General features: G+C 38.4%; 2 protein-coding genes across 6 annotated transcripts in view; one reads left to right on the top strand and one right to left on the bottom strand.

The window, feature by feature from the left end:
* LOC140949815 (phospholipid-transporting ATPase IF-like) overlaps nucleotides 1-16,817 on the bottom strand; it is a 46,648-nt gene extending 29,831 nt beyond the window's left edge. For all 5 annotated transcript variants that reach the window (XM_073398946.1, XM_073398948.1, XM_073398949.1 and 2 more), the window contains exons 1-13: nucleotides 16,640-16,817; nucleotides 13,635-13,772; nucleotides 12,071-12,160; nucleotides 11,502-11,582; nucleotides 11,039-11,146; nucleotides 10,673-10,801; nucleotides 10,060-10,163; nucleotides 9,862-9,915; nucleotides 9,574-9,638; nucleotides 3,282-3,313; nucleotides 2,816-2,865; nucleotides 1,617-1,755; nucleotides 950-1,040 (exon numbers count right to left, since the gene is read on the bottom strand). In XM_073398946.1, coding sequence (XP_073255047.1) covers nucleotides 950-1,040; nucleotides 1,617-1,755; nucleotides 2,816-2,865; nucleotides 3,282-3,313; nucleotides 9,574-9,638; nucleotides 9,862-9,915; nucleotides 10,060-10,163; nucleotides 10,673-10,801; nucleotides 11,039-11,146; nucleotides 11,502-11,582; nucleotides 12,071-12,160; nucleotides 13,635-13,772; nucleotides 16,640-16,672 — 1,114 coding nt within the window. In that variant the 5' untranslated portion in view covers nucleotides 16,673-16,817. The remainder of the gene's footprint in view (nucleotides 1-949; nucleotides 1,041-1,616; nucleotides 1,756-2,815; nucleotides 2,866-3,281; nucleotides 3,314-9,573; nucleotides 9,639-9,861; nucleotides 9,916-10,059; nucleotides 10,164-10,672; nucleotides 10,802-11,038; nucleotides 11,147-11,501; nucleotides 11,583-12,070; nucleotides 12,161-13,634; nucleotides 13,773-16,639) is intronic.
* A 275-nt stretch (nucleotides 16,818-17,092) lies between these two features.
* Nucleotides 17,093-21,475, top strand: part of LOC140950002 (negative elongation factor A-like) — a 16,323-nt gene continuing 11,940 nt past the window's right edge. Inside the window, exons 1-5 of the mRNA XM_073399158.1 lie at nucleotides 17,093-17,504; nucleotides 18,422-18,589; nucleotides 18,846-18,932; nucleotides 19,836-19,966; nucleotides 21,022-21,088. Coding sequence (XP_073255259.1) covers nucleotides 17,126-17,504; nucleotides 18,422-18,589; nucleotides 18,846-18,932; nucleotides 19,836-19,966; nucleotides 21,022-21,088 — 832 coding nt within the window. The 5' untranslated portion in view covers nucleotides 17,093-17,125. The remainder of the gene's footprint in view (nucleotides 17,505-18,421; nucleotides 18,590-18,845; nucleotides 18,933-19,835; nucleotides 19,967-21,021; nucleotides 21,089-21,475) is intronic.

Below are 21,475 nucleotides of genomic sequence, written 5' to 3'. Positions count from 1 at the left end.
AAAAGTGGCCGAGCGAAAAATGGCGGTCTTTTCTTTGTCTCTGCGTGGGCGAAGCCAAACGATTGACTTGGTTGGCGTTAACTGTCAAAATTGACCGATCATAGGATATACCAGGAGCTTGTATACCGGAAAGAGGTATTGAAAACAATGGTTGTTACATCATTTACAAAAAGGTTTCGGAAAATTCGGATGGAAAGTAGGTGGAACACGACTTTTTGGGTCGCTCCAGCGGAAACTTTCCGGGAGCAACGGAACATCTGAAAAGGTAGTCGCGTTTTTTTTTCAGACGCAATGTTCCCAACGGAAATTCGTGTTCCATTTCTTCAAAGCCATCTTTGATACCAGTTTCAGGCCTTCGCGGCTGTTTTTCGGTAAATGGAACTGATTTGTAGAAATGGTAAACGCGATTGCGGTACGAAATTTACCAGTCCTGAATTATGCTTACCATTTGCCCAAACCGTGAACCGACCGGTTTGCGCATGCAAATGGCAAACAATCAATGCTTACTAGCTCCGACTGTCACTGGCTCCATTTTCAATACCCGTCTGTCCCAAGCTCCCATGCGGTTTTTTCGCGCAACTTTTCTCGATGCGTTTTGCCTACCATCTTGGAGCATGGAACAGACTATGAAAACCGGGTTTGGAAAAAAACTGGATGTTTCGAAGGTGCTTGAAACATACGTTAAGTTGCACGTGCATTTTTTCAGTAATATATCAAACTACAGAAGACAAAGGGAGCACCCTAGAAATGTCTGTTTTTTTCTCCAAATCTTTTCCACTTGCATTTTGTTAACAAAATTTCTTTCTATTGTTGAATTTCATAAGACTACAAGCGCCTCGCATCAATCCTTACTGCTGGTGACGCAACACGTCTCGATGATGGGGAGCGATATTAAGAAGCAAGCGTTTTTTGCACATGCTAACTGTACCATATCTTTTTGGGTACCTACCTACAGTCACATAAAGTGAAATTGGAATAACATAATTGAAAAGAACGAGAAATACAAGAAATGTGTCCAGAACGCCATTAGATCCGGTGAACTGAAAAGAGAAAATCAAAATATATAACAAGTACATTTTTGATATAGAAAATTCAAAATGGTGAATAGTACAACCTTTTCAGATAGTCTGTCAATTTTACTAAAATTTAATAATTATTACTCATTAAAACACCAGTGAATTCAGGTTTCATGTACTTGAAGATTCTACTAGTACGGGGAAAATATTTTCACGCAAATTGTCTATTTTCATAAATACCGATGCACAAAAAAGAAACATATGTATTCCACTGCTTCATATTGTCTCAGTAAATTCTCACCAACTCGGACTACATACAAACTCTTAAAAAGATTTTGTTATTTCGGTAACAAAAAAAGACTTGACTCATACCTAAAGGTACAAAAAACCTCTGTCGCAGTACTTTCACACGGTACTATTTATTTTCAGTATTTCGCAAAACGAAATAAAGAAAAAATTGTAAACTTTGATGACTTTCGCTTTCAGCCACTTTTGGTGACCCTTTCTATCCGCTGTATAATTATACCTATCTTTTTTTAAGAAGAACGAATCATGTCCCACATTCAAGAACAAAGAAACAAGGGATGATAATTCACTTACTGTGACTTTAGGTTTTTCCAGGTAAACATAGGAGGGCATCCCTGACTTTGTGCCTTGTTTCCAAAACATCAGGCCAGCGCACAAAGCTCCTTGGGAAACTAGCACAATCAAGAACACAATCAAAAATGTGTTCATTGTCCTACAAAACACAAACAGTGTAAAAGTTGTAAACAGCATTACTACACAGTACATAAGAGTTTAAAAAAAAATGTAAATTATGTAGCAATTTAATACAGCGACATAATGTATTCAAGACTGTACTCTAAGGAAAATTGAAGGAAACCCATACCCTGCGAGCAGAGGTCTCTCTTGCATTGCTTTTAGAGTTTACGAAGTCGTTCGCGTGGCTTGTCTGTCGGGCCATTGATTTTGTTAACAGCCCCCGTTTCCCGTTTCTCGGGGGGGCTTAAACAAAATCAACTACCCCACAGACAAGCCACACGAACAACTTTGTAAATGCTAAAAACCATGCAGGAGAGAAACCTCTGTTTGCAGGGTAGGAAACCCAGTGATCTAATTACATTATGTATTATTGTTACTATTATTCTTATAAACATCATCATCATCATCATCATCATCATTATTATTAGTAGTAGTAGTAGTATTGTTATTATATTTTGCAGTCTTGGTACAATGTATACAATTCAATTCAAACCTTTAAACAAGGCCAATTATCTTGAAGAAAAAAGGGACCAATTTAGGTTTCTGGGAAACTACCCACCCACCCCTCCCCTAAGCCAACATTTTGCCCTAAGTGAGAAGTAAGTGATAATGTTGGCTTAGGGGAGGGGTTGGTGGGCAGTTTCCCAAAAAAATTGATTCAAAAAAAGAATAACAAAATTTCCTACAATTCTGGAATAAGGTGTATGGATATCAAAGCCAAGTGTCTACTTTAATGAATTGTTAGTATTATAGAGCTACATGTAGAAACTGTATACAACAAGAAGACATTTACTGTCAAACTAAGAAAACCGTGAACACCTGAAAAACTTCCGGAATGTTGATTGTGTTCTGGCCAATCACAATAAAGGACACGCGAGCAAACCTCAAAAACCACAAACTAATTACCGTCGCTGTTTGCGGTTTAGTTATCTTACGCCTTATTGGCTTATTTCTCGCAACACAGCAACATTCCATAAATATTTCTGGTGTCCATGGTTTTGTGAGTTTCACAGTAAAACAATGTATAAAAATCCTACTTTTCTACTGTAGAAAATTTGTGAGCTGCTTGTTTTTGATTCAAAGCCATCTGAAAAGAAAAAGAAGAAATTGATGAACATTAAGATCACCATAATATTTCATGTACACTAAAACTTTGACAACAAATTGATTTCAAAGGCTTTTGAGGAACCTTTAAAAAAGGAAGCGGGATGATCTGAATTCTGCAAAATTAGACTTCTGCATTTGACATCAATGTGACAATAAATAATTATATCTTGTCCAAACATTGTTAACATCCACAAAACGCACTACAACTGAGGCATCAGAATCAATAAGAACAATTTGCTCTTTAAATAAACATGACTTTTTAAGTTTTTCTGTGATGTTTCCAACATCACACAAATACAGAAAATATTTCAAATAGGAATCTGGCAACATATTACGAGATAAAATAGTTAATCATTATTTTATTTATTTAAACAAAATACATGTACTATTTCTTACCTTGGTTTCTTTACCAGTGTACACAGCAACACCTTAAAAGCATACAAACACAGAACATGATGTTATTAAGTCGGCCTCGGTAGATAACACACTCCGAGATCCGCATAATTCTTTTTAGTAAAATCCAATTAGTGGTTTGTTATCAATGCTGCATTCTGATTAGTTGAGCTACTACTAGGCTATATGTTATAGCCCACTAGTAGCGAAAAGCGCTGGCTTTGAAAACCAAAACAATGGCGGCTGAATCGCGTTTTGCTAGCTAAAGTTGTTTTGTCTCGATATTTTTGACCAACTAGTTGGATTTTACTAAAACAATTCCTCTTCCCTCATGGCCTCTGAGTCAATATCCCATGAGGCCGAGCTATTCACTTAGAGCCCATTCGGGCTCGAGGAATAATGGTTAAATATCCTACAAAAGCCGAATTCATTAAATGCTTTATTATTCATTCAAAATAATTCCTAGTTTAAAAACAAGCTGAAATATGCTTACCTTTGTCGATGTTAAGTTCACCTCGATAGTGCATTTTAAAAGATAAAGGGCTGTTCAGGTCCGCAAATATACTCCAAATAGCAGATGTTGTCCGTCGAGTTGTCTTCTTGCTATGTTTTTAGACAGTAGTTCGTCGTGAAAAGAGTAAAATGTTCCGCCCACTGTTCGGGCATTTTTCTTTTCACAACCAAAACAACTCAACCTTCGGTCTTCTCGGTTAACGGTGCATTAACTTGCAGCTGCGCTGCACTTTTGACGTCATCGTCATCGGTTGATTAATTGCAAAATTCTTCCAAATTTGGTCAACAGTAACTGGTTATGGTGAATCACGGGTGTGGTTTTAGCCAATCAGAAACAGACAAATATTTTGAATGAATTATAATAAAAGTTTAATAACTTTACAGTCATGTAAACTAGAGAACTAGGAAAAAACTAAGAAAATAAGAAAACTTGCAGTGGTACAAGTTTCATACCGGGATAACTTCTTGAGTTCATATCGCGTTTACATGATGACTGGGTCATTTCACATCACATTAACTTATGAAGGTACAAATCATGTTGATAAAATACACCTGTGATTCAAATACGAATGCGCTACCCGTTTCGGTCTACCGTAAAATCGATTTCACACCGAAATGAGTGGTAGTTTCGCATTTACATGATACCATTGCAAAACTTTGTACTTGAGTGAAATTCTCGCTCCGAAGCAACTATCGGGGTGAACGCACGCCAGTGTGACTTGTGCGAGCGGAGGCCAGAGGAGCGGCGTTTAACTGAGCTGAGTTTGCGACAAGAAGGGTACGAGCGATATATGTGGCAGGAGCAAATTGATATAGAATAAGAGGCGATGCACGTAGCTGGAACTGGAGAAAGAAGTCCATTCAACTACAGCAAAACTGCCCAAATTGATAATAACACCGTTCAAAGGAACGCCCATGCACCGACTGGGTGAGATTTGGAAACATGTTTGTTACACAAGTCCAAAACTAATCGATCAGCGCAGAAGAGAAATTCGGCAATACGTTGGAAATGGTCAATCCAAACGTACGAGCAAAGATAGCAAACTTAAAGCCTGGTGAAATTGGCTAAAAGATAGCTTGGGAATGACTGAAATCCGAGTATGGCCAGAGCAAACTTGTTGTGAACGCGCGCATGTAGAAAAAAGAGTGAACCTTCCTGTCGTCACAGGATCCAATTACTTGAAGATTCAGGAATTTTACAAGATCGTGAACAGAAATTACGATGCGTTGCTGTCAATGGGTGAAGCCGACATGCTTCGGGGGTTCGTGATGTCCACTCTCAACAAACTACTGCAAGAGAGGCCCGATATTGCGCGAACCGACGAAAATTGGGAGAACTGGGATATGGAGGCCTCGATAAACAACTTTCAGCAGTGGTTGAAAAGACACAAAACAATGGAAGCAAGGAGGCCTTTTTTCCAGGAAAAGGAATTGTGTTTTAACTGTGGCCGTACAGGACCCTCGGCAAAATTCTGTCGCAACCGGCAGTTTGAACAAATGCCAGAGCAAGCAACACACCGGTGTCTGTAACAGACCTAGAGGAAACGAGACAGAAACTTGGCAAAAGTCTAACGCAGTGTTAAATGGCTACAACCGTTCCTTCGAAGAGAAGTTACTGCCGGCAAATAGTCCCATTGAAACTCAAAGGGATCACATTCTGGGCGTATCTAGACACAGGGTCGGGGAGGAGCTTAATCTCAAAGCTATTAACAGACTAGGATTGCAACCAGCACGTCACGAGTCACGCTAAATCGTCACTGTGAACGGAACAAAGAAACAGTCTTTGCCGGTTTTTAGCGAGAAGATAAAGTGAGTGAGAAAATAGAGAATACCGGGAACAATCTTGCAGATTTCACTAGCATAAAGAGAGCGACCCTGATGGAGCTAAAGGCGAAGTATGAGCACTTGCGTGAAAAAATGTTTTACAGGATCTCAAGTGAAGAGTACCTAATTCACTTCATACTCGGAGACGCCACCTACTGCAAGATCCGAACAGAGCAGGTGCACAAAGGTCGACTGGAGGACCCAATCGTCGAGGGAACCACATTTGGTTGGGTTGTTCATGTCGGAAAGGACTACGCAGGCAGCACATGCATGTTTACCAGTGAGACAAGCGACTACGAGAAACTGTACTCCTTTGACGTTTTAGGAGTAGAGGACCGAGGGGAGGTTGATCAGCTGGATGCGTGCTCTGAATTTCGAGAGAACATTGTAAAGAGAAGTGACGGGCAACACAAAGCAGGTGTCCCGTGGGTTACGGGTGCCGAACTGTCCAATACAAACGAGATGGCAAGCCGTGAGTAGAAAACGCCTCGAGAATGTCGAGCAAAACCTCTGGAGAAACGAAGGCCTGAAAATCGACTATGAGAAAATAATACAAGAGCAACTAGAAGAGGGCATAGTCGAGAAAGCACCAGAGCAGTCCAAAAGTCCCCACGTCTTCTACATGCCTTATAAACCAGTGGTGAGAGAAGACGCCACAGTGGAGAGAGAAGAGGCTACAACGACAAAAGTACAAACGAAATGGCAAGCAAAGAAGATGGCATGGTTTTCGATGCCAGTGCTAAGCCCCATTCTCTTGCCAATAGTGTCAATGAGTGTATGTACACTGGCCCGCCCTTGCAACCTCTGTTATGGGACATCATGATTCGAGCACGAATGTCAACTCATCTTTTGTTGGCGGATCTCAAAAAGGCATTTTTACAGATCGGGATTAAGGAGGAAGATCGTGATCTATTTCGATTCTTATTCAACATAAATGGCAGAGAGGAACACTTGCAATTTGTTAGAGTACCATTTGGTGCCGAAGCCATCCCGTTTATGCTACGCGCCACACTGCAACATCACTTCAATCAGCAATCACTAGCGTATGAGAAAACGATCGAGTCGCTCAGGGAGAATACTTACGTGGATAACCTGAAGAAAGGGAGTAACGTCAGAGAACTAAGCAGGTTTAAAGAAGAAACCACTGAAATCCTCGAGAGTGCGAAGTTCCCAGTGCACAAGTGGGAGTCTGACGTCCAAGAGTTGGACGAGGAACCTAATCCAAGCAAGATACTTGGTCTCATGTGGGACAAAAGAGAAGATACACTCGAGATTCAGTTCAGTAACGAAGCGATCTATTCTGAGTCAGCTGAGCGCCACTGGGGGTAATTTCGCCGACTATAGTGGAGGGGAAACGTATTTACAGAGAGGTGTGTGATCAAAAGACTGGCTGGAATTCGGAAGTGAGCAGTGCTACGAGGAGAGATTCGCTAAGTAAAAGTGGGGCAATCAGCTCAGGAACGTCAAAGTGCTTAGAAGCATAGTTAACGAGATGAATAAGATAAAAGGAGTACAACTTCACGTTTTTGCCGATGCCAGTAACACAGCGTGCTCAGCCGCAATTGTTGCGGTCGTTGAACACTCCACTGGCTGTTAAAGGGCTGCTTACAAGTCTAAGATTTCGAAGCACAACACAATAATCGCAAGGCTGGAACTAGTGAGCGGGCAGATGGCCGAGAATATGGTGAGGAACCTGGTAGCAGGGTTAAAGCAGTGGCCCATTACTTCCGTGAACATGTGGATGGACAGTATGATGGCACTGTACTGGATCTGTAAATTATCCCGGGAAAGCGTGGATAGTTTCGTTTCCAACCAAGTGAGGAAGATTGCTGAGATCTCACAGGAGACGGGAATCGTTTACAGACATTGTGCAACAGATAAGAACCTGGCAGACTTAAGAAGCCGCGGTGCGTCAATCGATTAGATGAAGAAGTGACAGTGGTTGGAAGGGCCGGAGTGGTTGATAAACAAAGAATGATGGCCCGTACAATAAAAGTTGGAAAGAATGCAGAGTGGAAGCGAAGAGCTCAAACCCGAAAAAAAAGAGGTGCTGTACTCTGAAGAAAAGGAACCTGATCTGTGGGACGCACTTCTAGACAGAAGAACGCTCTGGGGAACTTCCGCGTGACTGCATGGACTCTACGATTCGTTCACAACTCACTCTTCAAGAGACGTAACACGAAAAAGAGGTCTGGTCTACTGATCACAGAGGAGATAAATAATGCAAGAAACCAGTGGATAAAAAAGGCGCAGACAGGGGTGAAGCCGACCCTCAAAAATCCCGGATGGAAATCGGGGACAGAAGAAACTACCGGTGTCCTCAAGTGTCCTCGTAGAATTTCTGGTTACCAACCAATATACACTGAAGGGGGAGAGTTCGCCAACAAGCTTATTTGCAATGTCCACTAAGACATAAAACACCTTCGCGTCACCAACACCTTGGCAACTGTAAGAGAAGGCTCCTCCTTTGCCGTCGTTACGAACCGAAGGCGGACGACCGTTCGAGACCACCGGCATCCACTTCGCTGGACCTATTACCTACAAGATCTTAAAGAAAGAGCAAGGCAAATGCCACATGTTAATTTTCACGTGCGCTGCGTCAAGAGCAATCCATTTAGAAGTAACCAAGTCACAAAGAGCGGAGGGGTTCATGGAGAAGCTGAATGCTTTTAATACCCGACGTACCAGGCCAAAACGCATCGTGTCAGATAGCGGACTCAGTTTTCAGAACCACTGCGGCATGGATCAAGAAAATCTGAAAGAGCGAGATGTTGCAAGATTACTTGAAGAGGCAGCAGATTACTTGGCAGTTCAACCTGAGAAAGCGTTCCACAAGACCATGGGAAGAACAAGCTTCAAGTACGAACAAGTGAATCTGTGGTGATGGAGATCGAACGACACCTAAACAACCGTCCACTGATGTACGTTGAAAGCGAACTAGGAGAGGAGCAAGTCCTAACGCCTAATCTATTACTTTAGGGCCAGGACGCGCGCCACTAGAAGATCGAGAGTTAGAAGGAGATGAAACGACCAAGTTGCATGCGCGTTTGCGTGAGAAGAGACAACATGTGTGGCAACGGGGGAAAAGAGAATACGTTCCTAGTCTCATGGAGAGCTATCACATCAAGAGGGGCGCGTGAAACTACCCAAAAGTTGGGGAGGTCGACTGATTGTCAGAGAAGAAAAAAACAAGGAAGTGAAAGAAGGGTCTCTCGTTCTTCGACACAAGGGTCACACCATTGAGAGACCATTGAACTTTGGCTTGTATGCTCACTGGAGATTGAGGGACCTGCGGTGGTCGTATCGCACCTATGGCTCAGGGACCGGAGTTATGACGTAGTACTCGACGCGCTGCACAGGACACCCGACTGAGAATGCAGCTGTTATGACAAGACGAAGATTGAGGATTGATGCTGACTACTGGCCATTTCTATGATGCTGCCTCAACTGCTAAACTGTCGCATTGATGTGCGGACTGAATGTCTTGTTCGTTCCTTTCATAGGACACTACAAATGAACATTTTACGAAGAGTCGTTTTCAGTTAAATTAAATCGCTCTAATTTTAGGAGAGCGTGTCCGGAAGTGTCGTGACAAATTTCATTTTAACCGGATGTGACTCTATTAACCTTGCTTGTCTTCCCTTCTAATTGATTGACATTTTGAAATCGGAGAAAAAAAAACAAATAGAGTGTTGGAAAATTAATTTTTGTGACCGATCAGAGAAAAGAATTGTATCAGGAATCATTCATAGTAAAAGGCTTGTTGAAAAGGCGATTTTAAGCGAGTGAATTGTACCCCACAAATTCGGTACAATCCCTTCAATCAATCCATAATGATAATGGTTGACCCATACAATCTCATTCCATCTGTATTACGAGTAAGGTCTATGTTGCATGAAATATCAATTAAAGGAAATAATAGTAAAATGAATTATAACAGATCATATTAGTCACTTACCAAAGGTATATGAGGAATTCTTCAACCTTGCTCCTCTTAAAAGCAGATTTTGTGGACCTAAAGCTCTAAAATTAAAAATTGGAACATACATGTATTAATCGACAATGAGCCTGGGAAAATTTCCAACAAAATGATGCCAACTGTTTCAAGCTATAAACGTACTTAAGGGTAAGCACAAGCAAGATATTTCATTTCTAAAAACTATAATCATTTTATGATATTTTGAGAATCCCCTTTCTTTGAGGATATACTCACATAATTTTAAGAAATAATGCTAACTGAACTTACTTTACAACTGGTTCTCCACTTCCTCTAGGTGTTATAATCATCCGACCAGTAAAACTATACGTGTATGGCAGAAGAAAAATAAAATTATAAGTGCACCTTATAATAACTTTTGTGTCCTCCAAAATTTCTGAATTGCCATTCACTAGAGCTTTACATGCAACGTATAGAACATCACTTACAACAACATTTTTGCAATACCTGTAAAGATCTTCCTGAGGGTGTTGACATTCCACATGAGCAACCAAGTTTGACAGCCGTTCTGCTGTTTGCATGGATGCAGTCTCTGTTAAGGCACTGCGAACCTAAAACAAAGTTTTACAAACATTATGTATTTGAAAACAAAAACCCATCTACAGTTTTTTAACATACTTTTCCAGAATCTTCAAAGTACCACACTGAGGTACTTATTCTGGCAATTTATTATGAAATATAATGGTTACAAAGGCTTTATATCAAATGGCAAGAAAAATTACAAAGAACAAAGAACTACATGTACATGTGAGCAAGTTAACATTGGAAGTATATGTACAGGAATAAACTTAATAATTACCAGGACAAAAAAACTTTCAATTGCCTGCTTCATTGGCAATCCCTTCCACGTGTGGGTAGGGGTGGGGGGGGGGGGGGCGGGGGTTTGGCATAAAGAATTATTTTTTGGAACTATGAACAATTTGCAAACCAGATACAATCTCTAGCTAGAATTTGTTTTGCCACAGAATTACTGGAATGATGAGTTATCACCTTAATGAAACAACAGTACAACAGTGTTAAGTGGAAAATTTTGACAGAATTTGCAAAATGGCAGACATACCTTTAAGTTTGTCTCCCCATCCAAGTTTGCAGTTGTAATGTAGCATGTTCCTTCAGGGTCTTCACATGACAATACAACAAGATCACAAGGAATCTCTTCATCTTCTGACACTTGAACAATATCACCAACCTAAAAACAAACATGTAATGAGGCTTTTTCAAGAGCTACAATACCTTACATTTATTATTAATCAATACACTAGTTATCGATTCTTGTGTGGGTACACATAGTTGTGTGACTGCCTTTAAAGCCATATACTATAGGTCCTCAAGCAGAAATACAGACTGGAAGGTATAAAATAAATATTTGCTACACAATATTTGTTTCAGCTAAATCGCTTATCATTCATATTTCATATTCTCTTACCCTCACGTTCTTAGATGGAACATCCTGGACCCTCCCTTGACTTATCACCTTAGTTGGCCTGTTATTGACTTCTTTATCTGCCTTATGGCGCAGCCAGTCCTCATAACCCTAGACACATAAAAGGGAACAGTTAGCAACAGGTTTGAAAAGCTTTTCAAGTTAATGCTGGCTTTTGCTTCTGCTGCTATTATTTCAACTTCTAAAGTTTGGACCTGCATGTGCAGGAGACAAAATTGTGAGAGTTTTTGGACCTAAAAAGTTTACTTTTCACTAATAAATTGTTATGTCTCAGTTCATGTTTTTAGGACTGACACCAAACATACTCACCTAACATTTTCATTTAAACATGATAAAAAATGACCTAGCTCATTTATTAGACAGTAAATGATTAATTTTAAAGGTGACAATGAACAATCAGAAGAACATTCCTCGAACCAGCACCCACATGTACAGTTATGCAAACCTGTTTGATGGCAGTGACTGTTATCACAAAGACTAATGGAAGAATGCTAGTAACTGGACTGACTGGACTGTCAATTAACAACTGCAATAAAAACAGCGAGAATAGCATGTAAGTTAAATAAAAATACAAACAACAATGTATTTATTCCTTCAGTTGCCACAATCTAGACTGTCTAAAACTCTTCCCTTTTTTGTTGCGCCTTAACGTGATGGGGAGGTTTATGTGCCTTGATTACCCTGGAAGCTATATTATGTATTCCAGCTGGTCCCTGTTGGGTGGCACCATGCTGGGCAGATTTGGGTGACAAGCAAGACAAATTTTAACGCCTGGCCCTCCAGGTTAGGGGTTGGGTGATTGTTTTATCCCCATAAAAAAAAATCATCACTGAAGCCTGTCAAACTTCTCAAGATGACATGTTGGCACTGAGAAGTGTATGTGGAGGTGTTATGTGTAACAGAGCGTGAAGAGGCAAGATGGGTAGGTAGGTACATGTATGTATGTAGGTAGTTAGTTAGTTACATAGACAGTTGCTTAATCAGAATGCTTTTATTACGGATTGTGTTTCCCACCTGTATGATACCAATGCAAAGGAAATAAAAATTGGCAATTCGACGAAACTGCTCAAACAGATTCTTTGGTATAAAATTCCATATTGTGTACTGCAAACAAAAACATACCATCCAATAATTGCATTAATCAAAACACCATAAGGGCCTTTCCGCACTAGCAGACAAAATCGGAATTGTCTTTGAAACATCTAAACCAAAAATTGTATGGTGACAATTTTTGTTTTGAAAAAAATTTATCCACACTGGAAACTATTTACTCTTATCAGGCCATTACATCTGACAACACTTGCATTTGTTAATGGAAAGAATACCAGCTTTACAACAAATGAATGACAAGAAAAACACATTTTTGTTTATTTAGTCGATTTTGTCCAGCTTTTACTGGGAGCAAATTTTGTCCACGGCACCTTTTAAGATTTCCTGTCTAGGACAAAATTTGTATAATCTCGACAAACCATCCGCATTTGCTAAGCATTGGTGATGACAGAAATTTCTCTAACAGCTTTTTTCGCTAGTGCAGATGGGCCCTAATGTACTTGTAAAAATACAAAGAATTCAATATTCAGATTTTCATGACATAATTATTCATTTATTATCTTGAAATGTTACTGTTAAACTGGGAAAACCATGAACACCAGAATTCAATATTCAGATTTTCATGATGTATTTATTTATTATGTTGAAATATTGCTGTCAAACTGGGAAAACTGTAAACACCAGAAATATTTCTGGAATGTTATTGTGTTGCAAGAAAAAAGCCAGTCACGCATGAAAAAAACTGAACTGCAAGAAAAACCTTAATAAATTAGTTTGTGGCTTTGTGGCTAGTTCACATGTCCTGATCTCTGCTGTGGTTTGTCATACACAATAAACATTCCTAAAATATTTCAAGTGCTCTTGGTTTTCTCGGTCGCACTATAAATGCAAGCTCACATGAGGGACATTATATTTTTTATTGTACAATTCATTTACAGTGCACCCAGACTCAATGATTATTGTTTTAATAAAGATTAATTTATATTAATTTATAATTTTACAAAACACAATGACACTTTTAAGTTTGTGGAACATGTTTTGATGTTTCAAACATCATCTTCAGCCATGCAAGGTATAATACTAATAGCGTACAAGTTGATTGGTATAATATAACTATCCAAACAATGATTGCTTAGAAATTCACAATTTGATACATATATTAAAGCTAGCCACTAATATGGAGGAAAACTAAACTTACTTACTTTACTTGTACACTATTAGTATTATACCTTGTATGGCTAAAGATGTCAGATGTTTGAAACATCGAAGCATGTTCCACAAACTTAGAAGTGTCATTGTGTTTTTAAAATTACTGCTGCATTTGTGCTATCAAGACCTTTCGGAATATTTATTTATAATAATTCTATTTATTCTTTTTGGCTTGAAAAACAAAAAGCATGAGATTATTTTGTTTGCTAATACGGACATAGACCAAAGAAATCTTATTCTTGTAACTGAAAAAGAATAAGGATATTTATTAACCCCAAAGAATCAATGAATGATCAAAAAAATTATGAAAGCACCTAACCTTTGAGGTAACAATAACATTATTAGCATATCTTCTTTGCTTCTGTTCAATATCAGCATGTTCATCACTGGGGTATCTGTTTAAAACATAAACAGTGCGCCACTCATCTTCATAATGTCTTCTTCCTGGCAAGAGACCCTATAAATAAACAGAAATGCTGCATTAAAAAAATAATATTAATAATAATATTAACAACAATATCATTTTTTATTATGGTTAATGGTTCATAAGCTCCCAAGTCTATATGAATGCAATTATTATGCAAAAAATGCGTTGGCATCCTTGCATTTTTGTTAGAATCTGAGACAAAGAAACCTAGTAAGTTCTTTGTTAAGCAAAATCAATGGAGCAGGAAATTCAGTGTCGATTTGAATAACAATGGAGTTATAATCCTCTATTTGCACAAATTTTTGAAACTAACATTTGCCACTTTAGCAGTGTTCTCCCTAAATTTTAGCTCATCAGGTAAGGGACCATTCATGGCCAGTAAGGCAAAAAATGTGTACCCCTGGGGGGTGGAGGGGGTAGTGGAGTGAGGGACATTGAATGGAAATTTAGGAGCTAAGTTCTCTGAAACATCATTTCCTCATTCTTATTTAAAACGTTCAACTCCAATAATTTTACTCTGTCTTCAACATTCTCTTCCCAAAATGTGTGGCCCATAAAAGAAAAGCTGTGTAAACTTAAGTACTTTTCCATATGATGATGATGATGATGATACCTTTATTAAAGTGTCAAACTGTAATAGCGGTATATAACCACTAAGTGGGGACACTAAAATAAATTTTAAAAAGTAAATCAATTAATAAATTAATTAAAAATTAAGAAAAACTATGTACAGTATAAGCAAGTGAGAAATTCGAGAGAACTATATACAATATGTACAAATGTATCCATTACTTATAAAAAAAAAAAAAAAAAAAAGAAATAAAAGATTAAGAAGTGCAAAGAGAGCAGTTAGAGCAGTTATTGTCATCTAATAGCATGCTAAGATCCACTTTTCTGATGTTATATTTGAAAGAGGACAACGTGGAAGCTTTTTTCACATTACTAGGAACAGAACTCCAAACCCTTGGGCCCATATACCTGAGCAAGTGCTTTCCAAAGGAGACTGTGTTGAATCTGGGTATAGTGAAGTCATGATTGCGCAGTTCATACTTAATTGCAGGCTGTTCAAAGAGAGTGCTAATGTATGCTGGGCACATGTTGTTTTTAACTTTATACATGAGAATGGCTATGTCCTGTAGTCGCCGGTTGTGTAGAGTAGATATCCCAGCCATAGATAGTAATTGACCATAGGACGAATGTTTATCACAATATATAGTCCTAAGTGCTCTTTCCTGGATACGCTCTAGTCGTCTAGAATCACTAGCACAGCAAAAATGCCATATAAGGTGACAGTAGGTTAAATACGGGAGAACAGCTGCCTTATATAACTGTAACTTAGTTTGTGTGGGTATAAGGTTAAAAAAAAATAAACTCATGTTCTTGTGAGAATCGGATTGGATCACAACTTGCACATTTTTTAAAACAAATTATTTCATTTTAGTAAACCTTCAAGTGGTTGCAGGCGGTAAGAAGTGTTGCTTCAGGCAGTAAATTTTACCGGTTACCACCTGATAAGGAGAACACTGCTGTAGTGCTGTCAGTTAGTTGCACCAAAAAGAAAACTTCCCAAAAGAAAAAAGAGATCACACCAAAAAAAACCGCTGGGAGTGATTTGTCATACAGTATCAGAACTCACAGTGCTGCTAAAAGGAATATTTAATTCAGAGCAAGAAAAGAATTACTATAATAGAAAATTTGATTAGCACAGGATTTCCTTTTTCCTCCACTGAAAAGTCTTCCTGAAAATTTCTCTCATGGCCTATCAAGAATTTTCTAAAAATGTTACATGTATTGCAAATGTAAAATAGTGGAATCCATTATCAGCTTGACCAAAATTTGTGTTTCTCTGCAACCAGTGCAAATACCTATAAACCACATTAATTATTAACAAGAGGAAAAATTTTCATGTCTTCCAAAGAAATGCAAAGAAACTTCACAATCTCAGAGACAGATTGACTGTCTAGCATTTTAAAATCTATTTTTAATTAATAAGCATAAAATTCTGTAATACTTGGCCACTGTGAAATTTCCAAAGTGGTTTCAAACACGGTAAAACTACATGTGTGTGCACGACTGATAACATCAAATATTAATGTCAATTTGGTTGAGGGTCTCAAACCATTCTGTATTATTGCTACCCTCATATAACAACACAAATTAACTGGGGATAAATTTGTTGCACAGAACAAGAAAAAAACTATTTACAACAGTGCCAATAAAATGCATCCACAACAATACACATGCGAAAACGTTTTGCCAACTCAAATGACTAAACTTTCTTCCAAGAAGTTGTTGGGCTTGATATCTCTTGTCAAGGGCTAAAACCACAAAACAGCCAAAACTAAGGCATTATGGTTTTTTATCGAACTCGGTCACAGTGCATATTGCCTGTTTGTACATGCAACTCACACGCAATGTTTCGTTCCATCGTAAAGACACGTAAACATCACATACGAGCACTTGGCACTATATTAAATCATTGAAGATTCGATAACAAAATGACCCAAATATGCCTACCCTACTCCTCTTTGAAATTCTGCCAAGTTTACATATTGGACAAGCGCATCACAGGCTGTATGATATAAGTATACGATTTTTTCATTCACGCACACGGCAGGTGTAAAAATTTCACGTCGATAGATCTTCTCGCTGCCAGTTTTACCACATGTAAACGACACTACGATTTCTGCACGAAAATTCAGCAAAACGCCACACCTTATGCTCTTGATCCAAAGAGGAGAAATGCCTTATTATTATTATTTGCGCTTAAATACATAAGATATTTCTCGTAGACATCTACTAACGCTAAGATCAGCAGCACAGCAAGTAGCAAATACGAAAGTGACAAGCTAAGAAGTTCTGCAATACCGGCCGGTCAAACAATGCACCGTTCTTACCAACAAGCGATCTTTAAGCCTCCCCAGCGACATGAGGGGTCAGCCAGGTTTGCGTGATCTGACCAGTAAAGTAATCGAGAGGGAAAAGTGTTTAAATTCAAACCATATCGTGTTGAATTTTCTTCGCGCTACTTTTGTTGTTTTAGCTGGATTCTTGCAAGTCACTTTGCGGAACTTGTGATACCAACTGCTTAGCAGCCTCCCCAAAAGCGATAAGTGACTTACCCGGCTCCCCCAAGATCACAGAGAACACGTATCGTCCCCCATTGGGGGTGGGCTAGGAATTTCTCCTTTACTTAATTTCAATTTTTTTTTAGGGCCATTTTTTTGCTTTACATACAGTTTTTTGTTCATCCGAACTGAACTATCATTTCGTTATTTTTTTGTTGCTATTTTTTTTCCTGCTGAGCGAAGCGTCGTACAGTCAGTGCCTAATCCAGACACCTCAGTATAGCCCCCAGAAGATTGGCTCCACAGAAAAACAATATGGCGTCTGTTCGACAAGCAGATACCGCATTGTGGCTTCATAACAAGTTATCATCGGACGATTCTTGGTCTGGCAGCAGTTTGCGTTCGCTTCTGACTCACGATGTACTTCGTAATATTCCAGAATGCTTTCATAGGCTGGAAACGCAGGTGAAAGTTAAACTGTTGATGGCCTTTCTTCACCTCCCTCGTCGTGTTATCGAAGAAACTACCGCCGAAATGAGCGAAATTTTCGAGATTGGAAGCCACGACGAAGATGAATGGGTCCGTGTTTTATCAGAGATTCTTAAATACTACCCCAGTACGGGAATGCTGAACGTTAACCTCGATGAAGTTAGTCCCGTGTTTGCAGAGGTGACTCAGGAAATAAAAAAGACAAGTAAGCCAGCCAGGCAAAGTCAAAGTCAAAGTTTTTATGATCATACAGTGGAAAAATAGAGGGAGTTAGTTCAATAAGATTTTCGTACAGCTCCATATATTTTTTAAGCATTTATACATATTTGGGCTCTATCCATATTCGTTATTTGTGTGAAATAGTATGAATGGCTGCATATTAATTAAATACAAGCCAAAATATGGTTTTTCAATTTTATTTTACTTTTCTTTGTTTGAAACTCATTATCTTACATTAGCATACCTACAAACAAAGGAAAAAATAATGAGAATCGAGGATAAAATTGAACCACAGCATGTTATGTACAACTGGCTGGGGCTGTAAAATGAAATCTTTATCCTGATTTAATGTTGTTTGATAGACTGCCTTAGGGATGTTCAATTTTTTATCTGCAACTAACCCCCCCCCCCACCCCCCACAGTCTCTGCTGTCCTTAAGGGGACTCAGATTTTTTCTTCAAGGCCAACAAAATTTGGACCCTTCTGACAATTTTTTCAAAGGTGAGGATTTTGATTCCAGTCATCTTCCTAATGGGGCAAGGAGTAGATAGAAAATGGAATGTCCCCTTATAAAGTAAAAATGACAACCGGCTTTTGCTTCCCATTGGCTTATGGGATTTGAACTACCTGAAATGGGGTTGATCACAGTGAACACACTTTTGTCAATGGGTATAGGATTTGAAGCAGACTTTGAATAGGACACTTTGGTTTTAATAGAATTAATTTGCAAATTTCTTCTAGTATCCTACGTGTACATGTCGGTCAATCATAACTGCAAACATAAATCTACCTGATATTCTTTTGTATTTGTTGCCATTTCTTCCTACATTTTTTTTGGCATTTTTTTGTAATTATTGTAATCGTGTGGCAAATACATTCATTTATTTTCCTTTTTTTTTGTAGTGGCAAACCTTCCAGATAGCGGATCAAGTTTTCTTCCCTTGGAATGCTTATATTTAAATAGGTCTGCACTTGTTGCCATGGTTGGTCCACAGCCCCCACTCTCTAAACACTTCACACTCAAAAGAAAACCCAAATCTGCTGCCCTTAGAGCAGAGCTCACACAAAAAGGTATTTTTTGGTTGTTGATAAATAACTGAAAACACAGCTACTTTCTGGAATTACTGGTATTATTTTATGCAGCTATGGCTAAAGAGGCTGTACAATACTACAAATGATCGCCAGACCACAAATGATCCCCAGACCACAAATGATCCTTAACCAAAAATGTTCTTTTTATTAAATAACATTTATCCTGAAAGTGAACAAACGAGTTTTTTGTTCGAACTGCTGTAATGTTTGTCTTTTGTTTTGTTTTTTCATGAAGCCAGTGAAGCAGTATCTGCTCAGAAAAAGGGAATCGTTGGTTCTGGAAACAAGCTTCAGTCTCCATCAAAGAAGTTTGAAGCTCCTGGTTAGTGGATTGGCTTTTTTTTAAAATTCCAAACAATATCCTCCAAACTTTTCTTTAACTGCTATATATACACTGTGCCTCAACATGCAATGCCATTGTAGGAAGAATGTATAGATAATAATATTGTCATTATTGCAATCCACGCTTTAAAGGATTTAAACATGGAATCAGCTCTGCCATGTTGTCTAAAACAAAGGAGATTTTTAATAAGCAAAATCCTAACACGGTCGTTCCGTGTTAACTCCTGCTTCTTTTGTCTTACCGTGTGGACATGTGTGCGTGTGTCATCACCAAAGTGGCTAAAATCCTGTGGAGGATCACATTTGCATGAAGAGGCATGTTTGGATCTTTTTCTTTACCACTTGTGCAGGAGACTCAAACCTTTACAGTTACCTTACCAGTAGACTTGTAAATAAAATGAACAAAGCGAACTTTGTCTTAAGGGCTCAGTTACTTTATTGTTGTCCACATACTTGAATGGAAAAAAGGGTACTTGATTATTTTTTTCGGTTTAATACCTAGTACCCTTTTTCAATATCTCGGGACTTTCATTAGTGTCTTGGGCCGGGGATTTTCCCTGGCTACAAGGAAATTGAACCCTTGCTACTTTCATGGGAAAATAGCAGAAAATAGAACCAACAGAAATCTCTCGCTGTTTGATCCCCAGTGACCACACTGTACATCTTGTACATGTATTTATCTGGCAACTTAAGAGTTAAGTAACAACTATGTGCTGCCTTTACAGTCATTTAATTCTTTGAATCATAGTTTCTCCAATGCAAGACAGTACTTAAACACTGTGTTCCAATTATTATAGTTTTCTGTCACTTGTTTTGGTCATTAATTTTTTTCTTGCCTGAGATCTAACTTTTCTTTGTCTAATGGATCCTTCTAATTTCATAGTAAGGGTTACTCCGAGAACATCTAACCCCGCAAGTTATCGTCCTGTGCTGGCAAATAGAGCTACTTCATCGAGCAGTTCATCAAGGAGTATTATCTCTGCTGCAACACTTAAACACCATGGACGAACTAAGGTATTATCATCTGTGATTAGTGCTTTGATTATACAACAATATAATGCTTAATTTTAAACCAAGTGCTTCCGGGTATGGGTCAGTGTATTATGGGATAAATGACAGGAAACCCACATAGTTAGAAGAGGGAACAGAGATTTACAAGATCCTCAAGTTGGTGTTTATGAGGTACATGTAGATCTCCAAAATTTGCTGAGAAACATTTGTATGTCCAGAAAATAATACAACTGTTAGTAAATTGTCAATTGTTTAATAGCTACATGTATGTGTTGTTCAATATTGGCCCAATTAACACCAAAACTGATTAATATTATTATACACATATATAAAACTCTATGTTCTCTTTTTGACTTTGTTGGTCTTATGTTAATAATCCCAAAATACTCGGACTAGTACCCAGCCCCCTCAGTTTGAAACCAGGCAGTGGCTGATAAAAAGCGCTGATTTCTCAGAATAAAATAGTGAAGTACTTATGTGTTACTTCAATGTACTCAAACAAGCTGACCACTTCACATTTGTTTTAAATCCCTATGTCATTTCCACTTCAGAAAAAAAAAGACTGCATACAATTTGCAGTGATGAGTTTAACACATCATCTTAATCCAATCATTCAAAGAGTATTGTAGCAATGTCAGAAGCCATAGGAGAAATGACTATCCAAGTTATGACTATATATCCAACTTTGTTAATAATAATATTTATTTATGAGTCAACAAAACCAGCTGTGTTGTAATCTGCCAGATGATGATTCTCCTGTAGGCATAAAACACAAATTTCATTAGATGCTCTCTATAATACCTGAGTGCATAAAAATCCATCCATAAATTTTTTGTTTTTGTTTTGTTTTGTTGTAGTGGTTTGTTTGTTTGTTTGTTTTTCGCTTTGTTTTGGTTTGTTTTGTTTCTTTAATATTGCTGAATTTTTTTCTTTTTGTCGCATGAACTTTCCCTAGCTTTTAGACATAACTTTTTTTTTTGCTTTGTTTTGTTTTTATTGCTGAGAATTATTGTTTCTTACCTCACTGGAGATTTTTTTTTCATGTAAACTTTCCCCAGCTTTTAGACATAACTGAGCAGCCAATTGGAGGTGGACGAGAACTTAAGAGAAGAAAGAAATTAGCAGGTGAGAAGAAGCCATCTGGTCAAAAATAAGTTGTGAGTTAATGGGTATCAGCTGAAATATTTAAGCAAAAGGTTCTCTTTAATTATCCAAATTCATGGGCGCTTTCCATTTAGGAAAAAAACCCGGAAATTTCGGTGGTAGCAAAAGTGGAATTTCCGATTGGTAAAAAGTTGTTCCATTTGGTCGTAAACCCCGGTACGTAACGGTGCCCAACCGTGGACCTGGAACTGGTACAAACTACGAGAAACGTAAATGGAACACGACATTCGATTCGGAAATTCCAACCGGGAAAACGGGCCCACCTTTTTAGATTTTCCACTTTTTCTGGGAATTTTCCAGTGGGACAAACCGACGAAACGTGTCCCATTTACTGCTGAACCGGAAATT

Source organism: Porites lutea, chromosome 10, assembly GCF_958299795.1.
Source record: "Porites lutea chromosome 10, jaPorLute2.1, whole genome shotgun sequence".
NCBI lineage: Eukaryota > Metazoa > Cnidaria > Anthozoa > Scleractinia > Poritidae > Porites > Porites lutea.
The sequence above is the reverse complement of the archived record's forward strand: the minus strand, read 5'-3'. Positions and strand labels throughout refer to the sequence as shown.